This window comes from Eutrigla gurnardus (genome assembly GCF_963514095.1).
Source record: "Eutrigla gurnardus genome assembly, chromosome: 24".
NCBI lineage: Eukaryota > Metazoa > Chordata > Actinopteri > Perciformes > Triglidae > Eutrigla > Eutrigla gurnardus.
In genome coordinates, this window is record NC_139935.1 from 181,435 (window position 1) to 205,395 (window position 23,961).

The 23,961-nt window shown below is 44.6% G+C and overlaps 3 protein-coding genes across 3 annotated transcripts; all 3 read right to left on the reverse strand.

Moving 5' to 3' along the window:
• Nucleotides 1-1,793: 1,793 nt before the first annotated feature.
• On the reverse strand, nt 1,794-11,674 carry atp7b (ATPase copper transporting beta). The gene is made up of 20 exons (XM_084004607.1): nt 11,333-11,674; nt 8,434-9,196; nt 7,279-7,485; nt 7,037-7,200; nt 6,777-6,938; nt 6,623-6,696; nt 6,341-6,524; nt 6,011-6,244; nt 5,710-5,801; nt 5,506-5,633; nt 4,889-5,043; nt 4,521-4,655; nt 4,251-4,445; nt 3,779-3,961; nt 3,524-3,701; nt 3,077-3,217; nt 2,662-3,008; nt 2,478-2,595; nt 2,290-2,392; nt 1,794-2,113 (listed from the first exon to the last, which is right to left on the reverse strand). The coding sequence occupies exons 1-20, from the start codon at nt 11,447-11,449 to the stop codon at nt 1,927-1,929; spliced, it is 3,867 nt and encodes a 1,288-aa protein (XP_083860733.1). The 5' UTR covers nt 11,450-11,674; the 3' UTR covers nt 1,794-1,926.
• Nucleotides 11,675-12,045: 371 nt separating this feature from the next.
• On the reverse strand, nt 12,046-17,506 carry eed (embryonic ectoderm development). The gene is made up of 12 exons (XM_084004237.1): nt 17,338-17,506; nt 16,423-16,575; nt 16,099-16,191; nt 15,827-15,892; nt 15,460-15,585; nt 15,122-15,203; nt 14,176-14,267; nt 13,950-14,083; nt 13,770-13,875; nt 13,297-13,455; nt 13,043-13,116; nt 12,046-12,858 (listed from the first exon to the last, which is right to left on the reverse strand). The coding sequence occupies exons 1-12, from the start codon at nt 17,455-17,457 to the stop codon at nt 12,732-12,734; spliced, it is 1,332 nt and encodes a 443-aa protein (XP_083860363.1). The 5' UTR covers nt 17,458-17,506; the 3' UTR covers nt 12,046-12,731.
• A 565-nt stretch (nt 17,507-18,071) lies between these two features.
• pwp2h (PWP2 small subunit processome component) lies at nt 18,072-23,748 on the reverse strand. The gene is made up of 21 exons (XM_084004302.1): nt 23,599-23,748; nt 23,234-23,346; nt 23,007-23,101; nt 22,810-22,909; nt 22,575-22,718; nt 22,355-22,490; nt 22,012-22,250; nt 21,525-21,668; nt 21,286-21,356; nt 21,063-21,199; nt 20,797-20,945; nt 20,514-20,661; nt 20,282-20,432; nt 20,004-20,184; nt 19,759-19,906; nt 19,530-19,638; nt 19,322-19,387; nt 18,952-19,170; nt 18,709-18,859; nt 18,545-18,619; nt 18,072-18,336 (listed from the first exon to the last, which is right to left on the reverse strand). The coding sequence occupies exons 1-21, from the start codon at nt 23,614-23,616 to the stop codon at nt 18,174-18,176; spliced, it is 2,757 nt and encodes a 918-aa protein (XP_083860428.1). The 5' UTR covers nt 23,617-23,748; the 3' UTR covers nt 18,072-18,173.
• Between the last annotated feature and the right edge of the window lie 213 nt (nt 23,749-23,961).

Consider the following 23,961-nt stretch of genomic DNA (forward strand, 5'->3'; position numbering starts at 1 on the left):
CCCAGCAGCCCATTATAACCAGTAGCTGAGGAGGTCATTTATCAGCCCGAGAACCAGGGAGCACACAACAAAGAGCTCGTTTATATCTGTGGAAGAAAAGTTCAAAACAACTTTATCATGGTGAGGTGTATCTTCTCTTTAGTAAAATATTTAATCCTTTCATAAATACACTTAATCTCTTCCTCCTCCACTGCTGCACAATCACAGAAAACACTTCATTCACCTCGGCATGTGGCATGTGTGTAAATGTTCAAATGAACCGCCATTACTGTGCCACTGCTGGGGTCTCTCAGGCTTAAAAAAGAAAATACATTGTCCAGTCTATAAATCATACTGACTCCTCTGGTCAAATTGAAGAAAAGACTTATTATTTTCAGCGTCCTCAGGAGATGAACTTCTCTCTACAGGGCTGAAAGTGGTCATCCTATCAGCTGAGATGGAAGCTGGACTTGATCCTCTTTGACTTGTCTGCTTGTGGAAGGATTTGCATCATGCTTGACAAAGTCAAGGGCACGGACCAGCAGAATTCTGACAATTGTGTGTCATTTCCTTTCCCTGACATTATGCTCAAAACTAAATAAATGAAGCTAACACCTTCTCGTCGTCTGACAGCAGGCGCTTCCACATGTCTCTGACCACCGGACTGTGTCTGGGGGGGAATCGTTGCCTTCCTAAAGATACGCTCAGATGCAGGCGGCACAGTCTCCAATGTATAAGCTGAAGAAGCAAAGGACTCCCCTGACTGCTGCGTGCCCATACAACAAGGCTGCAAAATACATTATGACAGCCCATTAAGCTCAGGTTGAAATGTGTGACAAATAGTCACGAGATACAGAGATAAAAGGCTGTAAAATGGATGCTGGTTGTGCAGATTACGTTCAATGGAAAGGCATCAGTAGAACTGTTCCTTCATGAATACGATGGAACAAATAGCAGCGACAGGTTCTCAGTCATCAAACCATAGGATTTCTAAATGACAGGCTAACCGGATTTTCTGCAAACAGAAAAGCTCTAAAAACATGTCAAATAATGTGGCTACGGTGACATTTCTCCTAAAACACTTCCTTACGTCTACAGTCGGGATTACAGGGAGGTAATGAATAGACTGTGTGGTCCAGAAATACACAGGTGTAATTAATAACATTAACGATGGCCATTGACTTCACCACTGTGATTAATTAACAGTGCTTTTCATGCTTTCACATGACAAAATGTGATATTCTAAGACACACACTGTTCTTGGTGGTTAACTATAGAATACATGAATCATTTGATTAATCTCGTCCATTAATCATCCTCGGCTCAAAATACATCCACAGGAGAAGTCCAGACATTCTACCCTCCACTTCTATATATAACCGGAGCACTTCTCCACACGTGAAGCTTGGTCTAACACAGCATCATGTCAAACATATTTCCTCTCAGCTTGCTTTACAATCAAAGCACAGAATCCAAGCGCGTGGATGAAACGGTGATTTTCTCTATCTACTTATGCATTATTCATAACCTCTCTCACACCGACACAGCCTTATCCAAACACCGTGGCTTTACTTTGAGTTATGTTTATTGTAGAAGCACATTTGAACACAAGCAAATCCTATTTCATATTGCAAGTTTGATTTGTCCCCTGGGGTGACAAAAGAAAAAAGTATGCATACAAGTGTGCTTCAAGTGTCAGCAGCTTGATTTTCCCCCAGAAAGTCATAGAGTTCTCAGAGTCGTTCGGAGCTCATAAAGCTGAATGAGATGTGAAAATGAGTGCACTTTTTGAGTTTCTTTGCAGCTCAGCCTTCTCTATTTACATAAATACATAGCAATAGTACACGATTGGTAAAAGAGAGAACCAGTGTCCTCTTTCCCTTTTCAACACATTACGGTCCTCTGCAGTCCAGGGGATCCAGGAGGGAGTCGCGCTCCTGGACAGAGTTAATACGCTCCCTGGCTTAGTGGGACGGCGCCACTTTGGCTCTGCTGCTCCGGAGCGCTGGCGGCGGGGGCGGGGCTGCGCCGCTGGCCGTCCAGACCTACATGTGTGCTGATCTGAGACGAGCGGAGGCTCCTCATGTGACCCAGCGCTCTCACCTCATACAGCTCCACGGAGGTTTTCTTGTACCTGGAGGGAACAGATGGTGATCATGTTCACCTCTGTACTCAAGTGAGATGAAACATCATGCATTTTGAAACCACTGCAGCTGAAACTGAATCAGGGACTTCCAACATTAACTGGCTACAAATAACATCTACAAACAGCACGCCATCCCTTCATCTAAAAACCTGATATGGACTCACATTTTCAGCAGTAAAGACGACAAAACCACTGAAACGGACGAGGCAGCCATCGCTGCAGAGCCCATCCAGGGTTGGAGCACCAGGCCAAGAGGCATGAACACACCTACACCAGCAGAGGAGAGGGCTGCTTCATATCACATACTCAACAGACACACTAAGGAGCAGACAGGGAGGATGTGGCTCCTCACCTGCAGCGATGGGGATTCCTACAAGGTTGTAGATGAAGGCGAAGACAAAGTTGGTCCTGATCCTCCCCACCGTCTTCTTCGACAGCTCAACACTCGCCACCACGTCCAGCAGGTCGTTCTGCAGAGCACACAGACCTTCAGCTCAAAGAAGTCACCGTACCTGCACGCAGAGAGTGTCACCTACTCGGATGAGGACGATGTCGGCCGCCTCGATGGCCACGTCGGTGCCTGTGCCGATGGCGATGCCGACGTCGGCCCGAGCGAGGGCGGGCGAGTCGTTGACGCCGTCCCCCACCATGGCCACTCGCCGGCCTCGTTCCTGCAGCTCTTGAACTTTGGCCACCTTATGTGAAGGAAGCACTTCTGCAAACACCTTCCTGATTCCCACCTGGGCAGCAATGGCCTTCGCTGTGCGCCGGTTATCTCCCGTTATCATCACCACCTCGATGCCCATGCTGGTGAGCGTATGCACCGCCAACGCCGACTCGGCCTTCACCGTGTCTGCGATGGCTAACATGGCACACAGAGCACCTGCAGACACGACAAACATGAGGCCCAGATAAGCACGACAGGAAACGTCTTTCCAGTGTCATCCTCACCGTCGATGGCCACCAGGATGGCCGTCTGTCCTTTGGTCTCGTGGCTGGACATGGCGGCGTCAACGTCTGCTCCGATGTGGTGGCCGTTCCTCCTCATCCACTCTCTGTTCCCAATCAGGACAGAGTAAGACAAAGGCTCACCTGAAAGCATCGTCAGTGGTTTTTTTGGTTTCAGGTAAAATGGTAATTCATACATTAAATGATAATTCATGGGTTTGTCAAATATTTCAAATTGATATGAATATCATGTATCACCTAATTTGGTCTAAAGGGTTTTCAGGTTAAATTAAGGAATATTAAAGGTACTTTCTTACCATAAGACCTTTGAAAACATGTTACAAAGAAGGTAGAGAACGAGTGGGCCTGCACAAACTGTAAAGCTGTTCTTCAACACCAGGTTAGATATATAGTTGGGAGAGTAACTCCACGCACTGAAAGCCATCAGACCTGCAGACGAGGCGTCGGCAGCAGACAGCAGGCTGCTTTCGTCGGTGGTGGCGCCCGGCAGCAGGAATCGCTCTTCCTTCTGCAGCAGATGTTCCACGTTGGAAACCCGGCAGCTGATCCCACAACCGGGCACCGCCTGGAAGTCCTGGCAGTAGCCCAGCAAGTCACTGCCCAGCTCCTGTTACGTGCACACGGACGGATCATCAAATGTTAGAACGGTTAGCAGACGAGTGAGAAGGGAAGCATCTCTCTGACCTCTTTGCAGTATTTGGCGACGGCCATGCCCAGCGGGTGCTCACTGCTGGCCTCCGCGGTGCCGACCACCGCCAGGATCTTCCTCAGGGGCATGCGGGCCATTTCCCACAATACCAGCACACGGGTCACGCTCGGCACGCCGTTTGTAATCGTACCGGTCTTGTCGAACATCACCACGCTGATCTGAGGGAGTCGAAACACAAAGACATGACTGCATCTTCTTTTGTTTTATTATTATTAACGCTGCTAAACATATTCTCATCCTGTGCAAACTAAAATAACTGGGATGACAGGTTGCTAAAATTAGTGCATATAGAATCTGAGCAGTATTCAATCTAATATCCAAGTCAAATTGCTGATAACATTAAGAGGGGAAAGACTCTCTTTACCAAGGCTGAGAAATGACGGATATATCTAAAAAAGATAAATAAGATCTAATAAAATGTAGGATGCAGGATGTAAAGAGCATTGCCTTGTGGGCCATCTCCAGCGGCTCGCCTCCTTTAATGAGGATCCCGTTCTGAGCTCCCACCCCTGTGCCCACCATGACAGCGGTCGGGGTTGCCAACCCCAGAGAGCAGGGGCAGGCAATAGACAGAACGGTGATGGACGCCTGGAAGGCAAAGCGGACGATAACTTCTGCCTTGGAGATGTTCTGGTTGTAACCCTGCGAGGGAACAGAGCGTGTTACTGGAGTGACACCGATCTGAAATGAAATGGAAATGTTTGTGAGCGCACCTACCGGGAAGTTCTGCCTCACGATGTCAAAGTCGATAAACCCGATTGCCAGCCAGGCCACCAGCGTTAGCAGAGAAATGATGACTATGAAGGGCACAAAGTAGCCGCTGAGCCTGTCTGCAAACTGCTGGATGGGAGCCTGAACAAACACAAGAGAGCTGGAAAACACCATTCCCCCTCTACTACAGCAGAATCCCTTCTTCCCTTCGTTTTTCTTGTTTCTAGAGATGATTAAAAACAGGTTTGAATGCTGAATATATCAGATATTAGAGGTAAATAGGGTGTTGGCTTAAAACAAGCACACTGCACATAACCACTAGTGTTTGATGCTGCACCCCCGCCACTAAGAAAACCCTCTGAATAAAGTCTTACCTTTGAGGTTTGGGCCTCCTCCACCAGTTTAACGATCTGAGACAGAGTGGTGTCTGCACCGACGTGAGTGGCCTCCACAAGAAGAGCTCCGTGAGCGTTGATGGAGCCGGCGATCACCAGACTGCCCACCTTCTTACTGACGGGCATCGGCTCACCTTACCACCACCAAGTAGAAAGCAGACCATGAAAAAACATACAAATGTTGTGTTTACCAAGTCCATCCCAACACCAGTCCTACAATTACTTTGGTTGTTTTATTATGACATCGTTTTAAGGCTGTAAAATCAGATTTCATGTCCTTAATGGCTTGCAGGTAAACGATGCCAGCTGATTAATGCATCCAGTAAAATACGAATTTCACTGGGAGTTAATTTTAAAGTATTTTAAATGCAATTACTGCTTTTCATCACAATGAAAGAAATGGAAAGCAGACATTTGTAGCGTAAAGCCTCAGTTTGACATGAGCGACCAGCAGGAAGCGTTTCAAGTTGAGATATTGTAAAAACTTTTGAAATAACAACTGAATCCAACAGGCAGCTATCTGGAAATGTCAGTTCTCCATCATCAGCTGTGAACAGGGTCCACATTCGCCACAGTGAGGAGCCGCATCCTCTTACCTGTGATCAAGGACTCGTCTGCCATGGAGCTTCCCTCAACCACCCTCCCATCAACGGGGAACCTTCCTCCCGGGGCCACCTTCACCACGTCGCCCCGCTGGACCAGCTCCACCACCACCTGCTCCTCACTGAAGCATGCAGGTACACGTCTCAGATCCAGGACATTCACGTGGAGGCGTCTCAAAGTAAACCGCCGGGTCTCACCTGATGATGGAGTGGTCGCGTCCCAAAGTCACCACAGTGGCATCGGTGGCTTGAAGGGATATTAATTTGGCCAGCGCCTCCGAGGTTTTACTCTGAAAGAGCAGAACAAGGGCTTATGGGTAATGTGGTCTTGGAAACACTAACTTCTCTTATACATAAAAATACCTTTAGATTAAGCAGCAGTTCCATCAATAACAAATTGTTTTATTTGAAGTTTATAAAGAAAGGTCTATAATGACGTCGTCATTCAAACCTTTAATGTTTGAATGTTCTAAACAGCAAAGACTTGATTTCGTTTTACTTTTGCGACGTGCTCCAGCCATCGGCCCAGCGCCACAAACACAAACAGCATGGGCGGCGTGTCGAAGAAGGTGACGGGGCTCTGGCTGGCCCGCTCGGCCATGGCGACGACGAGGACCGTGCAGGAGTAGATGTAGGCGATGGAGGTGGCCAACACAATCAGCACGTCCATGTTGGCTGTGCGGTGTTTTAACGAGCGATAAGCCTGGATGTAGAAGTATCGGCCTCCAAAGATCTGCGGGGAAGAACCAACGGATTTATGAAGTGATGAATGTGACGGATGTCCCTGTTGCTGAAGGAACGGATGGCACGTTCCAACAGAAAGCCTTACCTGCACAGGTGTACAGAGCAGGAAGAAAGCCAGGTTGAGGAGGGAGAGGCCGGGCAGCAGGTTCTGCTCCTCGGGCATGGATCCTCCATGTTCCTGGTGCTGACTGTCCATCACCATCATGTAGATCATGAGGCCCATGACAGGCAGGCCGAAGATCAGGCTGAAAAGAAAGGAGTTCTTCCACCTGAAATAAGTGATTATAGACTTTATCTATAAAGTACAGACAATATTTTAAGAGAGCTTTCATTCTGACATCGAGGCCATTTTAAACCAGATACTTGCTGTTGAATTTCTTCGGTGTGATCGAGGTTGTTTCTGAAGCCCGCCTTCACCAGACTGGCCTCGAATCCCAGACTCTAGATGATGATGAAAAATATAAACGCCGTCATGTCACAGATTTACAGGAGCTTTGAAATACAACGTGATCCTGAATTACCTGAATGATCTTGATGATATCTCGAGCTCCGAGCACTTCTGGGTCAAACTGGATCTGGGCTTTTTTGGTTGCCAGGGCGACGGAGGCCACGAGGATCCCTTTGGTTGAGGTGAGCTTGGACTCAATGTTGTGCACACATGATGCACATGTCATGCCTGTTACCTACAAGTGAAAAAGGGGGAATTACAAGACCTTTTGTGGTATTTTAGGAGGATAACGTGTATTATCTTTAACCAGAGATAAATGGATTCTATTCTCACAGTGAGCTCCACTTTCCCATGTGTTACTGCATTGTCCTCTATCAGCTTGGCACCAAACCCCAAGTCTTCAATGAGCTGAGTTATAGCAGCAGCGTCCATTACTTCTGCATCGTATTTCACTTCCGCCTTTCCAGCCATGAGTGACACCAACGCCGTGATGATTCCTAGAAGCCAAAGTCAAACGCCGCCATCACATATGGAAGGTAAAAGACGTTGTACGACAACACCTGAGCATGCTTTACCCTTGTGTTTGTGCAGGTTCCTCTCAATGTTAGCCACACACGAGGCACAGGTCATCCCCGTTACGCAAACAAAACACTTCTGTACTTTCATCTGGCTTCCAGGGTCCGCCGGCGATCCAGTGCCATTGCTGACTCCTGACTTACAGTCAGAGAGGACAGAAAGTACAGAGGTAACAGGACTCTGGATGCTCTTTGCAGATGGAGGTTCTGTAGAAGGAGGAACCAAATCAGTGTCAGCACGGCGGTATCCTTAAATATAATGACCAACTGCAGGGTATTCAGTGGAGGAAATAACTAAAAACATTTACTCAACTATACAACTACATTTCAATATTGACATCTTCAAGCAATAAGGAGTCCATGCATTTAATAAACATTATATAGGTGTGGATTAAACTGCTCTTTTCTCTCATCTAGAGCTGAAAACTTTAACCCCGTCCGACCTTGACCGCTGAAAATAATCCAAGCCCCAGTTAATTCCACGTCTTGGCAAGCTGTTTCCGTCATTAAATCCAGCTGAAAGCGCCGTGAGAGCCCTCCACGTCGCACTGGAGCATACGTGTCTGGTTACCACGGTAACCGCTGGGAACTGAGTTGAGGTGCGCCGGGAAGAATCTAATCATAACGTACAGGTGCTACCACCAGCTTCCTTATTATACAGTTAAATTATCTGAAGCAAATAATGTCCAACTATTCCTTTATTACAGACCCACTGGGTTACACAAAAAGGTGTTCCTTTTCTAATTAATAATGATAATTTCCATGTGTGTGTACATACACCTGGAGATCGTAGAACTCAAATATCACTCACTTAACCAACCTGTAACACTGTGGAGATGGATATTGAACTTCTTGGACTTGAATGAGCGCCACAGCAATTCTTTTTTTAATTTATTTTTATTTTGATATGTATAGTAAACAACATATCTTTCAGAATGGACTGTTAGTGGGACTAAACAAGACATTTGACATGTGGGCTATTTGCTACTGTTTTCTGACACTTGATACACAAAACAATGAATCCATCAATAAAGAAAATAATCTTCAGATGAATTGATCTCTTAGAGGTCCATAGAGACATTGCCATGTTTCTTTTCAATTAAAATAACGTCTTTATTCTGTTTGATTGAACCACTAAGAAATGTTTCTGCCTACCCTCCAGCGTTGCATCAAAGCCCATGTCTTCCACGGCGGCCCTCAGCTGCTCCGGCTCCGTCAGACTGGGGTCAAAGGTTATCGTTCCCTTTTCCTCCTTCAGTGACACCGCTATGGACTGCACTCCTGTTATCTCAGAGATCCTCCCTTCTATGGACTGCACGCAAGAGTTGCAAGTCATGCCTCCAATCCAGACAGTGACCGTCAAAGTCGACGTGTCCCTCCACCAACAGCTAACACCACATCCGGAAGGGTCATCAGCTAATAAAGTAGCACTGAAACCCATGTCCTCGATGCGGTCCCTCAGCTGCTGTTGTGTAACCAGCAGGGGTTGATACACGATCAGCGCTGCAGCGTCTTCAAGGGACACCTGAATGTGAGACACCCCCGCCAGAGGACCGAGCTGGCCCTCGATGGTCTGCACACAGGACTGGCAGTGCATGCCTTCCACCCTGATGTGCACCGCCGACTCGACATTGAATCCAGCGCTCTGGAGCTCGAAGGCAATCTCTCCGCTCGTGATAACTGAGGCATCATAGTCCACTTTGGCCAAGCTGCTGAGCAAAGACAGGCTGACGGCCAGAACTCCATCCAGGCTGCAGACCCGGCTCTCGATGGCTTGGGCCTGGTGCTCAGGGCCAAGGCCCCGGAGTTTAAACGTGGCCCGGGAGGCACGTTTGGGTGGCGGGTGGAGCTCACTCTGACTCCCATACTCATAGGCCAAGTTGTCAAGGCCTTGTTTCTGGATGTCAGGGCCGTGTTCCTGGAAAGATGAGAGGAATATAATCACTTTAAGATGTTGTCTATGAAATAAATCCATGTGAAAAAAATTACTTCTCACTGTTCTCAGGTCAAATATTTATATGCGATTAATTAATTTCGATTAATTAATTACATTTTTAATCGAGTCCCGGCCCTAATTTTTATTATTAATTATTAGTATTTTAAATGAATACATGTAAAGACCTGGAAGTTATCAAACGGTATAAATGGAAGCTGACTGGTTAGAGGTTTTTCCATCAAACCAGGCAAAAACAATAGTCTAAATAAACAAATCATTATTTAACATTCAGGATTCAGAAACTTGTGTTGTATATTGATATTTATGAGTTATGCTTTCGTGGGTTAAATTACACAACACATAAATTCCACTTGACATTTTCTCTCCCTCACTAGGCTGTTATCTAAAATGGGGGGTCCATCATCTGTGGTTTGGGGCCTAAAAACCACATGACTGTTCCTTTAAGCCCCCCAACGTGACTCTGCTTAAAGTTAACAGTCACTGGCACCACATGAAGAGCTCTACTCAAACATCTACCGGGCTTTTACTTTCCTGCCTGCTTCATTTTTCAGAATGAATGCCTCTTTAGAACCTTTAGAAGTGAATTTTTGACGTTATTTAGAGGGTTAAACGTGTTGTGCAGCCTGTAGCCATCCGTCTTCATTAAAGATCTAAAAAGAAGATACTTACTTGAAGATACTTTTGAAGTTGTACAAAGGTTTCTGAACAAGTCTTATGTGTCCAGAAGCAGCCAATAAAGTTTTGCAATTGCATCTCAGGACAAACCACAGTGACCTGTGACCCCCGATTGCACTCATACCCGAAATCACCATAATGTTAAATCTCCCTCGATGAGACCCAGCACAGTGACGACAGAGCTGTGTTCCAATAACAAGGCAAACACTGACATGTTTACTTCTGGGCTCTGGAGTTCAAAGTTCAATACGTCACAAACAGGCGGCGCATCTGAGGTAGAACTTCACATGTAAACTTCCAGGGAAACAGCAGAATGTCATGCTTTGTTTATCCAGAGTGTAAACCAGCCTCAGTGAGGTTCACTTTAGGAGGTCCAGATCCCTCAGACTGAGCCTGGTTCAACTTAAGAGTTTTAATATGTCTGGATCAAAGGTTGAGGCTAAAGCATGATGGCACACTGAAATGCCTCAGTAAGTGCTGCCTCTTTGTCTGATGCATTTCCAACATTTAACCGTTGAATTCACATTTCCACTGAAACATGACATATCATAACTGCTTCACGAGGAGTGTGTTCTTGCATGTTATCGTTGAGGATGAAAAATAACGGATTGTTCTGGCAAACTGAAAGATTATCATTATGTGTGATTACTACAATTAAAGTGGTTTGATTTTTACTCACTTGTCACTTTTATTGTGTCATCCTAAACCGCCCTGAGATGCGATGACTTGCATGATTCACCTGGCTTTTGTCCAGAGCTCATACAATAAGCACATTCAAGCTGCAGAGCAACGTGAGCCAGAAGATACCGACGATCCACGAACAGAATCAGACTTCATTCGCTTCCTGACAATAAAACGCTTGTGTGACGTAGAATCGTTGGGACAAAACTCAAATCCAACACATCTGGAAGGTTTGTAACGTCTGAAATTAAACACCTGGTGACATGTATATCTATAAGAGATGAAGCAAGCTCTAATAACAGTGACTTTCCATTCAGATATTTCACAATACATCATTTGGTGTAGCTGATAATCTGTATTTTCTGTGGTGGAAGTACTTAAATAAAATGTTGAGGTACTTCTACTTTACTTGAGTACTTCCATTTGAAGCTACTGTCGTATTTCAGAGGAAAATACTGTATGTGACATTGATTTCTGTCAGTCAGTTCTCCATAAATTATTACATAAAAAAAATAGCACTATATAATGCTGAACAGTGATGATCTGACAGTATCATGGGTTTCTGCTTTCATGTGTAAGGAGCATTTTAACTTCTAGTTCTGCATCATAAACAGGTAATAAAGCCGTGGCTGTGAACTGTAGTTCAGTAGAATTAAACCTGTTCTAATGATCCTGACTTTCTGCATGTATCCACAGATAACCATCAATGCATGATTCAGATCTGATGTGTAAGACTCCTACCTGGAGGTCGCAGTCCGGCTGACAGCCACACTCCACCATGCGGATCTGCTCCCCTGCGCCCTGCGGAGACCTGGACACACACTTGGACAGAGTTTTAGGCGACTTTGGGGTGAACATGTTGGAGCTGCTGTAATGCCGCGCGGCTTCTTCCCCTATCAAAGTCGGGAGTGCAAAAGTCCGCAGTGGGAAAGCGCGCAGCGCTGGAGATAAGAGGAGCGCAGCGCCAGTGCGCACTTTTTTTTTTTTTTTTTTGTGGAGGGGGGGTCATGTGATTGGAGGAAAAGCTTCCATTAAAAGGACAAATAAAACATATTGACAAAGAACTGTTTAAACAACACTAATATGTGATTGGAGGCTTTCCCTTTCAATCACATGACTTCTGCAGAAAAAGACTCGATTACACAAAACATTTTCACTGCATACAAACCCCATCAATCTGCAACTTGTGGGGACATTTGCAGATCTTTGAGGGGAGAGGTGGATACAGACATAAACCGTGGTATCTGTGGGAAAAAGGGTTTATTCAGGACCAAATAAAGTCAAGTACTGCATGGAAGAAGTTTTATTATAGGGGGATTAGACTGGAATGTTTAAATGAAAGTCAATTTCCTCTCCATTATTGCATGCTACCAGCACTGGCTTAAAATGTCATCAGATTTGTAGCCAAATAAAAATGCTCGACGCTCAATAACTGCAAACTCTGAGTCTTAGTATATATTTACAAAATACATTTTATTGAGTAGACTCAAAGCCTCTGTAACAACAGTCAAAGTGTTTGTGGAAGTTGGAGAAGAGGAACATCAAAGCAAACAAACGGGGCGGTTTTTAAAAAAAAGATGCAAAGGAAAGGAGAAAAAGGACAAATCTTCATGTCGTTTGTGTGTAAACCAATGAATATAAATGTGCACACTGCGAAGAAAATCCATCTTTGGTCATTTCATCTGTTGTGTCTTAAAAGCTTATTTTCCCCTAAAACAAATCGGCCAGTAGGTTGAGATGATTCCCTTCGTCTTGTTCAATGTATGAATCTGCATAGAAATCTAGAAGGCACACACAGGGCGGGAACCTTTGCTCAAGTTGAATATTTCACCGACATGCTGCAATAATTCCTCCACATTCACATTTTACTGTTTGTTTTTACTGTCGTGGCTCAAAGATGTTCACTTAAAAAGGAATAATTCCCTAATAAGTTCAAGCATGTCTTCAAACATCCTGCCAACAAAACCAATGAAAACAAAAGGAATCACCTCATTTCTCGCCTCTTTTTAAAAAGGAAATACTGTGTTTTTAGACCCCACCTAAGATTAAATGTTCAAACAGACATTTCTTGCAGTGTAGATCTGAGCAACAGGAGGATGGGAAGCAACAGGAACCAAAGTTCTTCTTCAGGCGAGCCGATTCAGCGCTGTCGATCCCAGCGCCAGATGGACGCGTCGTCACACACAGCTATCAAAATGCTGCTGTCGCGGCTGAAGCTGGTTTGGCGGATGGCCGATGTGCATTTGGGGAGGGTCAGTGTGGTGCACCTGGAGACCAGAAAGGGAACACGCTTTCACAAAAATGCTGATTGCAAATCTCATTTCAAACATGACGAACATGTCAAGTCTGTGTTTTTCATTCTGCATTCAGCGCGGTTCATGGAAGTCTCGCAGAGCTGCAGTAAAAACTATTTGCACATCATCACAAAACGTTCTCATCTTCCACACTTACTTTGCTTTGTGTGGGTCTTCCACTTCGAGGTCCCACACATAAAGCTTCCCCACCTGGTTTCCCAGAGCCAACATCTGCAGATCAGCATCAAAATATCAGCAACAAGATCTAAGCGGTTCTTCTTTTGGGACCACGAATGGAGCTTAAAACACTCGACTAGTTATTCATAACATCAAAGATTCTTTAACTGAAACAAATATTTTAAATGACATGCAGCTACAAATGACCAATGTTTGGAAAATAAATGGCTTCACCTTCTGCCAGAAGTCCATGGAGAAGCGCATGTACCAAATGTCACACTGGCTGTAATCAAAGCGACCAAGGATCGTCACGTTTGACTCATTTGGTTTGATGCGATCGATGTCGTCCTCCATCTTTCCTGGTTTCCAGCAGACAATGGCATTTTCACACGACTGCAGTGAGACAAAGAAGTAGCCTGTTAGACTTATTTAACAGTTACAGCTACGTGACGTTTGTTGTCCTGTAAAAATGTGACTTTCAGAATAAAGATCATCACTGAGTATACTCAAAGTGTTCAGACCCTATTTTCAACACTTGATTGTGTATTTTATTTAGAATTGTAGCATGTATTTGTTTAAGAAGTCTGCATTCAGTTCAGGTTTTATAATACATTTGAATATAAATAAATTGATAACTGTTGAATGAGTTTCTAATGTAATCAGTCATAAATGAAGTTTCTACTATAAGCATCTCATTACTAACTTGCCTTGGAAAGAATGAGATCCCCCAGCCACCGCACACAGTCCACATAGTTTCTATGGATGTCGCGTGTTGAGAAGTCGGGGAAGTGAATCTTCTGGGAGACAAAAGGCCTGAAGAAAACAAACAAAATCATTCAAACTGAAGAGTTGATAGCCTACAAGTCTAACTGGCAGGTGGTTTTTACCTGTTGGTCTTGGAGGGGTTGTACTCATAAGACCCCCGGATGGCTTTCTGCATTCTCTCCGAATTGATTCGCCATAGTTTTAAGGAGTGGTCCATCCCACATGACATGATCTTTTCACCCAGAAGGTCAAAATCCTACAGCGGGATAATAACAAAAAATAGAAAACATATTTAAATCCTTGTCTTTTTGTGGTTTATTGTTATTCACAGAGGGGCTTAATACTCACAGCACTCAGGACTTCATCTCGATGACCTTCCACACCACCAAATATTGCCACTAACGTGTCCGTCTGTATGTTCCATAGACGAAGGGCGTGATCTGAGTAAACAAGTCAGCACTCAAATCAATAAAATCAGCAATATAGCAGGTTTGTCAGATTATTCCAGCTTTTTCAGGTAGCAGTCAAACAGTTCACCCGTCTTTTAATAAAGCTGGATCATGTGTTCATCTAGTTAGTGTTTCTGGAAAAACAAACATCAGCAGAGTTTTGCTTCCACGACGGGAAGAAATTCAGGTTAAACTGATTTGCAAACACGTTGTTTAATGTATGATTACATCAAAAAGTGAACTGCAGTTGCTCTTGCACTTTACAATCTAATTAATGTATCACTTACAGCAGTTGGTAGTGATAGAGAGGCAGCCGTAGCAGCTGAATGAAATGATTGACACCTCCTTTATAGTGATCCAACAGCGAATATCATGATGCCCTTTAAGCGAGGCGAGGCGGATGTTCTGGGCACCTACATGGTGTGACTTTAACAACTTAAAAGCAGGATGTCACTGGAAAAACATGAAATGTGTCCAGTCAACATTTACCCGATGAAATAAAAGATTAGAGACTTCACATGACCCATATCAAGCAACAATTCATGTCTGATTTTACCTGGGTCATGTGAAGCTCTGATTAAAGCACCACCTGACAATCACATGGCAATAAAAAGCTAAAGGCACTTCTTTAAAAAACGTTTTTATAGACGTGTTTGTGCCACAAAGACAGTGGCAACAAATCATGAAGAGAGAGAGGTTATAAAGTTTATATTGCATCCAAAAACAGGGCGTTTTCAAGTCACTGAGGCTGTATTCACCTTATAAAAAGGAATATGTGATACACTGGCACTATATTACTGGCTTTTCTCTGTCATACAGTCATTGAATTATTATACGTTTCTTACCTTTGCTGACGGACAGAAGAAGATTTGGATCCCTTGGATGGAACTTGAGCTCATTGATGGCATTTCCATGACCTACATAATGCTGGGTTTGAACACAAGACAGGTCTTTTTCCATCCATACACACACAGACAGCACTTCCCAGTCTCCATCAGCCTGCTAAACTTTTCTACAACACTAAATGTGTCTTTGTCTCTGTTTACATTTAAGGAAATCACATACTATATAGAGAATAAGGGCTTAAGTGTGTGAAGGATTAGCCCCAGAAGAAATTGAGGGTGAATACTGTTGACTTCAACCAGCGAGCCTACATGTTAAGTCCAAGAGAAGACAGCTTTACCTTGATACACTGCATGGTGATGTGGTTGATCACCCGGATGATGCCACGGGACCCAGCGACAGCCAACAGAGGATGGCTGGTGTTGGTGTCGTAAGTCCAGGCACACGTATAGAAGTTCTCATCTGCCTTTACATACATCCAGTGAAGGAATTTAAATAAAAAAATATCTCCCAGAAATCTGTACGGTTTTGATATTATTCACAAAAGACCTCGTTAAACATTTCTATGCAAATCCTAGTTTCTTAATCCAGTTTTTAGCTCAGTTTTCTGTCATCTATGTTCTATTCTAGCTGCTGAAACCATTCTGTCTGGGTGACAGAATGACAATGAGGAAGTTTAAAAAGCATCTCAACAAGTGAAAGGATACATCGGCATCGACGTAAGACTGCAAGAGTCTTATTTCTCCCTGAGAGTGACATTCATACAGAGTTACCTGGTGAAGGAAAGACCGAGACCACAAATCAACAACAACGTTAGATGCATGACATGCTAACCAACTATACACTAGCTAAAATACATTAATTTAAAACCTGCACTATAGATTATCTAAATGATGTCGCCCGACAGAAGAAGAAAAACCAATATCAAGAAATGGTGCCACTTATGAGCATCACACGAATCTCTCTCATCATCACTTACCCTGTTACTCCCGACCGTGGCAAACACTAGAGGGTCTCCCTCCTTACTGTGCCAGTTAAACTGGACACCAAACAGCGGCTGGCCGTGGTCCTCCTGTGGAAATGATTATGTCATCATTAACTACTGCTGATTTAAGGGTGTGAAAAAGGCTGTATTCCAATTTAAGTTTGTTTGCTTGACAGACAGGAGAGAAAAGGGATTGAACAACATTATATGTAGGTTTTTGTTTAAAAAGTACTACATTCATGTACTTTATATGATCAAAGTTGAAGGAGAAATGATGAAACCTGGGCTCGAGGTGTGCAGGCTCGTGTCTGTACTCACCCTCAGGCTGTTGACACATTTAAAAGAATATTTGCACTTCTTGGACTTCCACTTGCCCTTGCCCCAGCTCTTTCTGCCCGGGGCATTGGCCGTGTTGGTGGGTGTGTCTGGGCGCTCGGCGTTGGTGCCGCTCTCAACACTGACAGCATCATCCTGCAAAGGAAAAACAGATACAGGCGATGGGTTTAGTATTTCTGGTGCATAAACATCAGTCTTTGCTGATAGGCATGTCATTAGGTAAATAACCAACCTTTAATATTTACCAGCTAAGCCATCATTTTACTGAACATTACCAACAATGTTAGTTGGTACAATAATCTGCATTACATCAATCTCAGCATATTGATACTGTATTGAGCTGCGTGACCAAACACACCTGTTGCAGCCAGCTCTTACATTACATCCTTCATGTTAGCAGAACCAGCATTGATGCACTTTATTCCAACAGGTTTAATATTAAACCCGTTATTATAAGACACTTCTTGTAGCTTAAATCTGCTAACAGGAAGTACATAATGTTCACAGAGACCAAGATGGCTCTGGTGCCATCTATCCCAACCCAACCCAAGTAACACGTTTCAAACGAGGATGAATTCAACAGCAACCTACATGGTCACGTTTCAATCACTTCTCTCCCTGACTAACTTGAATTAGCTGCTAGTGCTAACTGACCTTAGCCTGCATGACCGTGGTCTAAACCAAGACAACGTACACACACACATAAGCCAACTAGGTGCGGGTGTATATCTGGACAGACTTAAGTGGTTAGCAGAAATCACATCTAGCCGGTACCGATGAACAAAGCTGCTAGCTAACCACTTTAGCCGGTCGGCTACTTTAGCACGATGCTAAGTCCCTAGAAACAATCTCTGGGTCAGTTCGTTGCCAAGGAAACAAGACAGTTGAGCTGCTTACATTCTCGTCTCCTGATAAATCGGGATTACTGTTCTCGTCACTGCTTAGTTTCTGTTTTTTAGCCGGTATTTCTTTTCCCGCTTGCGAGGGGGACTCGGACATGTTCTTATTTTCCCTCATTTTGGCTCAAACTCCGCCTTTTCCGCTCCGCCACCGCAAGGGCTGCCGGGTATCGTAGTCTGACTCAGTCTCAGGTTGTAGTTCTTCAAATCCACTATACATTTAATTGAGATTTAGTAAAATACCAATTACTTGTGCTTTTCTCTATGAGACAGGATTGGAGCTTTGTGCCTCGGTAACTTTATCGATAATATCAAGAACATTTTAAAATGACTGAAAAAGAAAATAAATAATAAACTTTAGTAGGTGAAACATTAGAAATTATTGTTTAGGTCCATCTAGGATATGGATGTTTCAGTGACCACTGAACAGTGCAATAATCAACAGTGTTATTTTCAAAGACATTAAAAGCACTAATATTAAATGTTAAATGTCTGTGGTAGGATTACATATATAAGTCACTGCTCCTTTACATTGCATTGAGACTCCAGTTGAGGAGCTGATTCTGGTCGCCTCCTACAAAGCATTTTCATCAAACTCAACCTGTACAAGCCCACAAAGTCCCGTCTCATCAAAATAAGTGGAATCACCACCGTTTAACCAAACTGAATACAGGCCAAAGAAAGACATGATACATAATTCATTTACACGTATTTAATAAAAATAAAAAAACAGTTTATAATCATGTTTTCTGAAGGAGACAGACAGTTGTTTGCTTTTACAGTTATTGTTCTCTATTTGCTGTGATACATTGTGGGAATGAGGGGGCTTCAAAACTACAACATCATGTCTGCATCCTCTAAGGAAGCCATGCTGTTCTCCTCAGACAGCTCGTCATCCTCCTCCTCCTCACCAACATCCTCCTCAGCTGCTCTCTTTACGCCTCTCTGCTTCGACAGGGCCGCCGTGTAGCGAATGCTATACATGTTAAAGTCACACCTGCACAGAGAAATGAAAGATTTGCTTTCATGGTTCACTTGTACTATAACAAAAAAAAAATGAACAGAAACAGGACAAATTTATATTTATATTCTTAAAAATTGCACTTGATTCAGGTCATTCATACAAATGCACATTTTAGTGGTAATAAATTCAGCTCAAAAGGAGACGGTAGGTGTTTGAGAATGTGAAAAATGTTAAGACTTACAGTTTGGACATATTGTCAAAATGTCTCTGGATGCTCTTCTGCAGCGCCTGGAGCGTGGGCAGTATGGCTCCGGACCTGCACGCCAGATTAAAGACAATCAGGTACAGTCAGTCAATATGATGTGACAAATTCATACAAACTGGAATAGAGGACTGGGAGCAGACCTGTTCTTGAGTTTCTGTCCATGCAGCATGAGCAGGTTCTGGGCCCAGGTCATGTAGAACTGCAGGTGACCCGACTTCTCCAAACTTGCCGCCACGAAGCCCAGAAGCTTCTCGACGTAAATGTCGGGAAGAGAGCCACACACCACCGGGACTGGAACACAAACAACCCAAACCATTCATCGGTCTTCAAGGTAAAACATTCATAGCTGATTGTTTAAAACTCAAACAGGACGCTTCACTCACTCTGCTTGTGCGGCACCGTCTCCAGCACTTCCTGCTTGAGGGCTTTTTCATTGAGTCTGAACGCCAAGACGATGGCCGGCGCCCACTCCTGAAGCCGCAGCTGCTTACGAATGCTGGCCGGCGTCACGTCCAGGTCGAGGTCGTAGGGGTCAAAGACCAGAGATCCATCGAGGGAGTAGACCAGCAGGCCTTCGGTGGTGGTGGCCGACCAGCTGCGACCTGAGAACCGATGGCACTACTTTTTAAAACTACCAGTTTCGCCTCGCGTTGTGTTCTGATCTTAATTATAGGATGTCGAGAATGTAATGTCAAACATAAGCAATGTTTTTATCTCTTTAGTCAGACAGAAATATGAATAATACTGACATACCAGTAGGGGAGAACCGCAGCGAGCTCACTCGGATCTCTGGCTTGAAGTGTCGAGAACTCATATCACCTGCAGAGATACAAAAACATTTAAAGGAAATAAACTGCAAAGAGGGACTGCAGGAATATGACGTACAATCATGACGCAACATCAAGACGTGACCACTTCTGCTTAATAACAGCTGGTCTAAGTCTGGAAGCGAGCTTCCTACCTTTCCTGACCCCGGGGAGGCTGATGTTGACCCCGTCCCCGTCTCCAGCTCCCTCATCCACCAGAGCCAGACTGCCGAACTCAGTCATCTTCCGTCGGTCCAGGAACTCCTGCAGGCAACGTAGGACAATGTCAGCATGTCTCTAACCACTGGTTCACATTTCACTCTGTGTCTAAAGTTGACATCCTTCCCACTAGAACAAAGTGTGAAGCTGTGAGTGACGTCGTACCTCCATGGCATCAAAGGACAGGTTGCAGGAGATCTCAAACTTCTTCATCAGCATCTGCTCTTTGACGTTGTAGATGCAGACAAACTTGGACTGGCCTCCCGCCAGAACCGACTGCCCGTCTGCAGAGTAGCACAGCGACGTGAAGGACCTAAACGCACAAAAAGCAGGAAACACAACGTGAATCTTAAATTCCATAAAAAAGGATTCAAATCAGACCAGTCCATAAGTTCAGTTCTCTCACTCACTTGCCCTTTGCGGACTGCTTGGCGGTGATTTTATCCGTGTCTTTGCGGCCCGTCTCCAGGTCGTGGCGTCCGGCCACGGAGCCCGTTTGTGTGGCTGTTTGTGGGTTCCAGAAAGAGATCTCTCCGTTCAGAGTAGCCACAGCCAACTCCTGACCATCAGGGCGGTAAGTCACTGACAAACCTGAGGGGGGGGAACACAGAGATCCTCTTTGATCCACTTCATGAGGTTCTTGCGATGGGAATGATATACTTTTGTGCAGATTTCAATCAGTATTTACCATCAGAGGTGAGGGGAAGTGTTTCTTTGACCTGCCAGCTGTCCAACATGTCCCACAGCCGGATGGTGCGATCCCACGAGGCGCTGGCCAGGATGGACTGGACTGGACTAAAGCACAGGCAGCTGACTGGACCCTCATGGCCCCCGAGGACCTGGTGGATCACAAGGAGGAGGCAGGTGAGTGAACATTTTAAAACATCCAGACTAATATATAGGTGTCATTATGTGCGTACCTCCAGCAGTCTGCCTGTCTGCATGGACCACAGGAAGATCTCAAAGGAATCCTGGGCTCCTGCGCTCACTAGCTCGCCACTGACATCTACTGCGAGGGAGGAGAACTGCGCAGGCCGAGGCGATGTGAAAGTCCTGAAGTTTCGGTACCTGGAATGGAATAAATGCACACGCGTATATTTAAAAGTAATTTCTCTTTAGACACAAAGACATTTTCTAATCTCAGTGTGTTCAGTTTCTGCCTCCATCAAAAGCTGGACGTGAATCAACTTCACTGTAAGTCACCTGTGCAGGTCGAACGCTCTGACCGTCCCGTCCAGAGAAGCGCTGACGATGACGAAGCCGCTGGAGGTGAAGGTGACTTTGGTGATGCTGCTGGTGTGCTCAGTGAAGGTGACGAAGCAAAGGCCGCTGTTGGTGTTCCACACTTTGACCTGTGGAGATGAAGCCACGAGTATTTAGCATTTTCATGCCCCCGATATGTTTAATTAGAATAAGTTACTACAGATGAAGGATGAAAACTGCAGCGGTGGAAAGCGTGGAGCGCTCACTTTGCCGTCGTCGCCTCCTGTTGCGATGTACTGTCCGTCTGGGGAGTACGCCAGCGAGGCCATGTTGTTGAAGTGTCCCTGCTGCTTGAAGACGTACGACTCGCTCTGCCACTCCCACACCAGCAGCTGACCCATCCCTGAAACAACACAACTTACATTTTTAAAACAGGAACCAAGTGATTGAAGATATTTAAATAAACAATGAGAGGAAAATACTTCTTACCAGAGCACCCGAAGCCAATCCAGTCTCCAGTGCTGTTTATAGCCACTGATGTGATTCTCTGGTCTGAAATACTGGAAGAACCATTCAAATAAACAAAAGCTACCAATTCAATGGAAAACCCTGTCATTCCTTTCCTTTTTTCAACTGTACAGTAAATTAAAAACATGCCACATGCATTACATTTTCTCCTAAATTCCCACTCAAGCATGCTAATAAATTCACTTCAACTTTTCTCTCACCTTAGGGAGTGAATGAGGTTGAACTCTGGGAGTTCGTGCAGGTGGAAGATTCCAGAGGCGAAACCTGTGACCAGAATGTGAGTCGGCTTGTGGTAGGCGGCCGCGGTCAAGTTGTTAAAATCCCCCTCCTTGTTGAAGAAGTGCCTACAAGAGCCGAGGCCAAAGGAAAGGAAGACGGGTTAGTGCTTTGACATTTTGCATCATCTGGCATCTTCCCTTTGTCGGTGAAGAAGTTTACACACATTCTGAAGTCAAGACATCGACTCAAAGCTGCAGCACGTGCTGATTGTCATTACAAATGCTGATACTGCTGACAGAGCAGCCAAGGGACGAATAAACCCGGAGCTTTGTGAAGAGCCAAAAGCCTAATGGAGAGCATCAAAGTGTCAAGCTATGAACATTACAGTGTTTTGGAAGGACTTCTGGCTGTGCAGAACTGTTGTTAATGAAAGACTGTTGGAAGTTAATAAAGTAAGATGCATCTTACTTGCTCCTCTGCTTGTATCGAACGTTTTTGGTCACAGACATGTTTTTGGTCTTCTCATTGGGAGCTTCTGCTTTCCCTCTGATGACTTCTCCCTCCGCCGTGTCCTCCTCATCCTCCTCCTCTTCATCCCCCTGCCTCGGGGACCTGGGTTTGTCCCGGCTCTTCTTCAGGACGAGCCCGTCCAGCTTGGTGTCGCTCCCCCAGACACACAGGGTCCCGTCCTGGCTCACTGTGTACAGCTGGGGAGCAACACTTATCAGTGTCTATGCTTTGGTTTTAATGCAGAACCACACTTTCCCTTCGGCTTGAATCAAAAAGCAGTTAATGGCCACAATAAACTCACATCCAGGCTGTCTTTCTCAAAGAAGCAGCCCACGATGACGTCCTTGTGTCCACCCAGGGAGTAGTATATGAGGTTCTCCCAGCGCTCTGCACCAAACACCCACGTTGACATGTCTTTGCTGCCCACCACAAAACACCTGAAGGAAAATGTCACAACAACATAAGAATGGGTTTTTCCCCCGGCTTTCGTACGCTTCGATGCCTGATCAACTTTTACTCACTTGGAGTCGTCCGTCCAGTCGATGCAGGTGGTTTCATCGTAGGGACCGTAGTAGCTCTTGTCCAACACAAAGGCATTAAACTCCCGTTGCTTTCCAGGAGCGTGGTACATCAGAGCCACGTTCTCCTTTGTAACAACAAACTTCCTGCAAGTCATCAAACATTATTTGTGTTTGACGAAACTGTCATGGAGTAAAGACGTTTTTTAACATTATTCAGTTAATGAGACTTCCTTACCTGCCATCAGGTGAGAAGCGGATGCTGCTGACGGGCTTGTGAAAGTGGAAATGATGAAGGATGGCTCGGGTGATGAGACTGACCAACAAGGCTGCACCATCTGGACGACACAGACACAGAAACGCATTTGGATTTCTGTTGTTTTTTTTGCAACAGGACACAAACGTTCATGCATAAGAAAGAGAGTTTCCTCTGACCTTCATCCACCACGATGGCTAGGTTCCCGTCAGGAGAGAGACCCACACAGGATATGTTCTTAGTTGTGGAGACGGGCAACGTCTCAGATGTGTTGCTAGAAGTCAGAGAGGAAAACACGTTCACCGTATGTATTTGTTTTAGATTCGCAGGCAGAGCTTCTGCACGGCATCCAGGTGTCATATAAAACCAAATCCCCCATATATTACGTATTTAAATCATCACTTACTTTTTCAGGTCGAAGACAGAGACTCTGTTTCCAACCGGACTGATCACAGTGTTGCCATCTTTGGAGAAACTCAGATTTCCCTGCCGATAGACCGCTCCGAGCAGATTGGAAAACTACAACAACAGTGTTCCTGTTTACTTGTTCAAAGACACAAACGACCGAAGCCGAACTCAACAGTAAACGCCAACACTTCACACTTCAACAGTTTAAATGTGGTAAACTACGTTTTAACCGTTACCGGCATAAAGTAACTCATTAAATCGAACAATTCTTGAATGAAGTTCGGTGCGACGTCACTAGCTTTAGTTGCAGATTAGCAAACAGCGCGACAGGTTTAGCTGGCTAGCTAGCAGTGGCGTACTTACCCTATAAGCAAACTTCATTTTACTGAATATCCACTGAGCTTAACGCATGTATCCACTTTTTAATAGTTTATATATCACAGCAGAAGTATAAATACATGGCTAATAGTACACATGCTTCTTCCTTCACTGCACTACACGTGTTTGTTGACAACATCCGGTTGGAGGTGAGTTAAACGGGAAACACTGCGCCCCCAGCGGCATGGAGGACACACAACTGAAAATAAAATGTATTATTTAGAATAATATTATTAGAAATGTCACTTTATTGAGTCTTATATTTATTTTCCTATTGCATCTTTATATTGTAGGACTAGATCTACGTTTTTCACCAAATTAAATTCACATGTAGCCTAAAAAATATGT

What these genes read in the sequence shown, in the direction of transcription:
- atp7b (XM_084004607.1), bottom strand. Translation starts at nt 11,449, where the DNA reads ATGTTCACCCCAAAGTCGCCTAAAACTCTGTCCAAGTGTGTGTCCAGG. An exon ending in TCGCCAAATACTGCAAAGAG is followed by an intron (nt 3,702 to 3,778) that starts GTCAGAGAGATG and finishes TGCACGTAACAG; the next exon opens with GAGCTGGGCAGTGACTTGCT. An exon ending in TCGTCTTTACTGCTGAAAAT is followed by an intron (nt 2,114 to 2,289) that starts GTGAGTCCATAT and finishes TGTTCCCTCCAG; the next exon opens with GTACAAGAAAACCTCCGTGG.
- eed (XM_084004237.1), bottom strand. Translation starts at nt 17,457, where the DNA reads ATGAGGGAAAATAAGAACATGTCCGAGTCCCCCTCGCAAGCGGGAAAA. An exon ending in CCACGGTCGGGAGTAACAGG is followed by an intron (nt 15,893 to 16,098) that starts GTAAGTGATGAT and finishes TTCCTTCACCAG; the next exon opens with GTAACTCTGTATGAATGTCA. An exon ending in AGTCTTACGTCGATGCCGAT is followed by an intron (nt 15,586 to 15,826) that starts GTATCCTTTCAC and finishes ATGTATGTAAAG; the next exon opens with GCAGATGAGAACTTCTATAC.
- pwp2h (XM_084004302.1), bottom strand. An exon ending in TTGAGAAAGACAGCCTGGAT is followed by an intron (nt 22,251 to 22,354) that starts GTGAGTTTATTG and finishes GTTGCTCCCCAG; the next exon opens with CTGTACACAGTGAGCCAGGA. An exon ending in GCTGCGGTTCTCCCCTACTG is followed by an intron (nt 19,171 to 19,321) that starts GTATGTCAGTAT and finishes ATCGGTTCTCAG; the next exon opens with GTCGCAGCTGGTCGGCCACC.